Source organism: Postia placenta, assembly GCF_002117355.1.
Source record: "Postia placenta MAD-698-R-SB12 unplaced genomic scaffold POSPLAscaffold_183, whole genome shotgun sequence".
Classification (NCBI taxonomy): Eukaryota; Fungi; Basidiomycota; class Agaricomycetes; order Polyporales; family Adustoporiaceae; genus Rhodonia; species Rhodonia placenta.
In genome coordinates this window covers 21-3,070 of record NW_020170014.1, presented here as the reverse complement: position 1 = coordinate 3,070, position 3,050 = coordinate 21, and the positions used below count along the sequence as shown (strand labels likewise).

General features: G+C 58.9%; 1 protein-coding gene across 1 annotated transcript; it reads left to right on the top strand.

Annotated features, from left to right (window-relative positions):
* Window positions 1-1,224: 1,224 nt before the first annotated feature.
* POSPLADRAFT_1162250 (hypothetical protein) lies at window positions 1,225-2,727 on the top strand (the record flags this gene model as incomplete). Its single annotated transcript, XM_024487724.1, has 6 exons — window positions 1,225-1,484; window positions 1,534-1,752; window positions 1,787-2,045; window positions 2,152-2,198; window positions 2,403-2,439; window positions 2,596-2,727. 6 exons carry the CDS (start codon window positions 1,225-1,227, stop codon window positions 2,725-2,727), a joined length of 954 nt encoding a protein of 317 aa, XP_024332705.1.
* Window positions 2,728-3,050: the final 323 nt, after the last annotated feature.

The following is a 3,050-nucleotide window of genomic DNA, read 5'->3' as shown; positions in this document are numbered from 1 at the left end:
GGGGTAATGTCACGAGTTGGCACGGCGCCTAGCCGTTTTTTAATTTTTTCCTTTTCGCGGGCTCGAACCCGCGACCTCTGTACTACCTGCCTGATATGGACGCGTCACTATCTACTGTACGATTAGATTAGATGGGGCGGCAGCGCACGGCACAGCTCGGGCCCCGCTGACACAGCCGCTCTGACTCACCGGCCCCCGGGGCCGCGTCGGCATGCTGCGCACAGACCAGCTGCGCACGGACCAACGTGCACAGCCTGCCCTAATCTCCCCATGTATATAAGCCGGCCTCTGCTGCCCTAGGGACCTCAGTTTCGACCTCTTGTCCCTAGGTCAGTAAGCCCTCAGTTGTATTCTCTCTTACCCTACTAACTAATACATTTACTTGTCCCTAGCCTTAGGTTTGAGCCTAGCTCACCATCGCTTCGGTAAGATAAGTCGAACGCCCCCAGCGTTTGGTTTTCCCCTGTCGCTCGACCCTAAGTCGCGACAGTGCTTGTCGCAGCCTGGGTGGAGCCCGAGGCAACCGTAGCCCGCGCGTCGGCGCGTTTTGTGTAAGGCTTGTCCTTACAATTGGGGCACTCGAATCGTCGGTACCCTTGCTTCCCACAGCCGAAGCAGGTGCCGGGGAAGTTTCCTTTTCCGACGGCCGCATTGATGCTGGCCGAAGCTCCGTGCGACGAGGGTGCACCACCACGTGCCCCTCCTCGTCCTCGACCTCGTGCCGAGAAGAAGTTGTTCAGCTCGGGCCGACGGGCCCGGCTGATGTCGAGGATCTGCTCGACTTCGGTGGCGCGCTTCTCAGCTGCTTGCCACGTGGTGAAGGTCTCGAGCTCGATTTTGCGGTAGACACGGGAGGGGATGCCGCTCAGGTACTTGTCGCGTAGCTCCAGGTCCCCATACCCAGAGCGATCCGCCGGACCCTTGAACAGCGCGGAGAACTCTGCAGCGGTGCGTTTTTCACGGACCAACTTGTCCGCGCAGAGCTTCGCCAGCTCTACCTGGGCCGCTGCCTCATCATCGAGGTTGCCGAAGCGGGCTCTGAAAGCCGTGGCAAAGGCTGCCTCGTTTGCAAAAGGGGTTGTTACTCCCTGGACACCGAGTTGCACTGATACGAGCTGGGCGAAGTATGGAGTGGCCCAGGTGCGGGCGTCACCGTCAAGCAGGCTTAGCGCAACCTGCACTTTAAGTTCGATGGTGGTCAATGACGTGTTAACCAGCCAATAGATGCGAAGTTGTGACAGAAACCTGTCGCACTCGATGATGGTTTTGCCAGCGTATCGGAGGGGGAGGAGGAGTTTTAGGGTGTCCTTATCAGGGGGGGACACTGGCGAGGACCTTACCGGCGACGAGGGGGACGGAGGACTGCCCGCGGGCGAAGACAGCTGTTGTGACTGTCCGCCGGGCGAACTTCGCGAGGAACAAGTGCTTGCGTGGCCTCGCGGCGGCGATGGCGGTGAAGGCGATGGAGGAAGTCCGGGGGCGGGGTTACGTAAGATAGGGACTGAAGGCGAGGCAGTGACCGCTGACGACGAGCCGGTCCAAGAATGCGGTGGAGTGTCACTGGGCTCGGTCTTGGGAGGCCTTTCTAACCGCGGCCCCAGGGAGGGCTGGGGGATCACTTGAGGGGTCGCTGGAGGCTGTGCGACTGCCTCAGTTCCTCGAGGGAGATGGGGATCTCCTCGCGCTTGACCTGTACTGGCGACAGGTTGGGGGATGCGGGCACCTGGAGAGGCAGGTCAAGATGGGACAGGAGTGACGTGGCGAGAGGTAGATCGCGATGTGCCAGCGTACCGAAGGGCTGGGCCGCGGGGGTGCTGGACTCGTCGGATTGGCATGTAATGCCCTTCGTCGGTAGTGATGGACCGCGGAGTATGATTAGGGCACGGTTGTCGATCACAGATGAAGAAGGGAGCTCGATTCCCGTTGCTTTCGGGGTCGTCGCGGGAGACGTCGACTTGCTCCTGGGTGTCGAAGGCATGCTCAATTCGAGAGCAGTCGAAGAATTTGTCAGCCACGGTGATGGGGGGGAGGAAGGTGAGGTGCGCGTGCTACGAAAGGCCGTGCTAGACTAGCTTACACCTACGGCGCCCGAGGTAACACTAGGGTTCGCAGTTCATGTGGGGCCCAGTACTGCTTTTGGCTAGTATGCAGCAGGAACCTAAGCCACGCGTCCGTGAGGACAAGTACCACCCACTGAAGTGCAGGTACTGAAGAGTTCGTCCCCTAAGTGGTGGTGATGTATAGTACGCTATCTAGGTATCGTAGGGTACAGTAAGGGTGCGCACCACCCAACCTATAGGAAGCGAATGTGAGTTGTAGGAGTCCCAAGGAAACGCCGGCAGCTATGGGGAGTTTCGACCTAATGTCGCGACTTGAGGTCAAGCGACAGGGAAAACCTAAAGAGCTGGGGGCGTTCAACTAGATCTCACTGAAGCGATGGTGAGCAATGCTCAAACCTAAGGCTAGGGACAAGTAATATTTTAGTTAGTATAAGTAAGTAAGCAGATACATGAACACTTACTGACCTAGGGACAAGAGGTCAAAACTGAGGTCCCTAGGGCAGCAGAGGCCGGCTTATATACATGGGGAGATAAGGGCAGGCTGTGCGCATTGGTCCGTGCGCAGCTGGTCCGTGCACAGCATGCCGACGCGGCCCCGGGGGCCGGTGAGTCAGAGCGGCTGTGTCAGCGGAGCCCGAGCTGTGCCGTGCACTGCCGTCCTATCTAATCTAATCGTACAGTAGATATGATGTGTCCGTATGAGGCAAGTAGTACAGAGGTCGCGGGTTCGAGCCTGCGAAAAGGAAAAAATTAAAAAACGGCTAGGCACCGTGCCAAGTCGTGACATTACCCCCCCCTCAACAGCGCATGACCTCATGCGAGGCGCCCTTGCCCATCTCCCACCCGGAGCGGCAGTGCGCTTCAGTTAGCGGCGAAGGCATTGGCTGAAAGTTGAGACCACCAAAGACAGCGGCATTGAGGCGGCGAGGGGCGTTCGGATTCTTCCGGTGGAAGTCGGCTATGAGGGCCGGCGCATTGGCAACGTTGCGC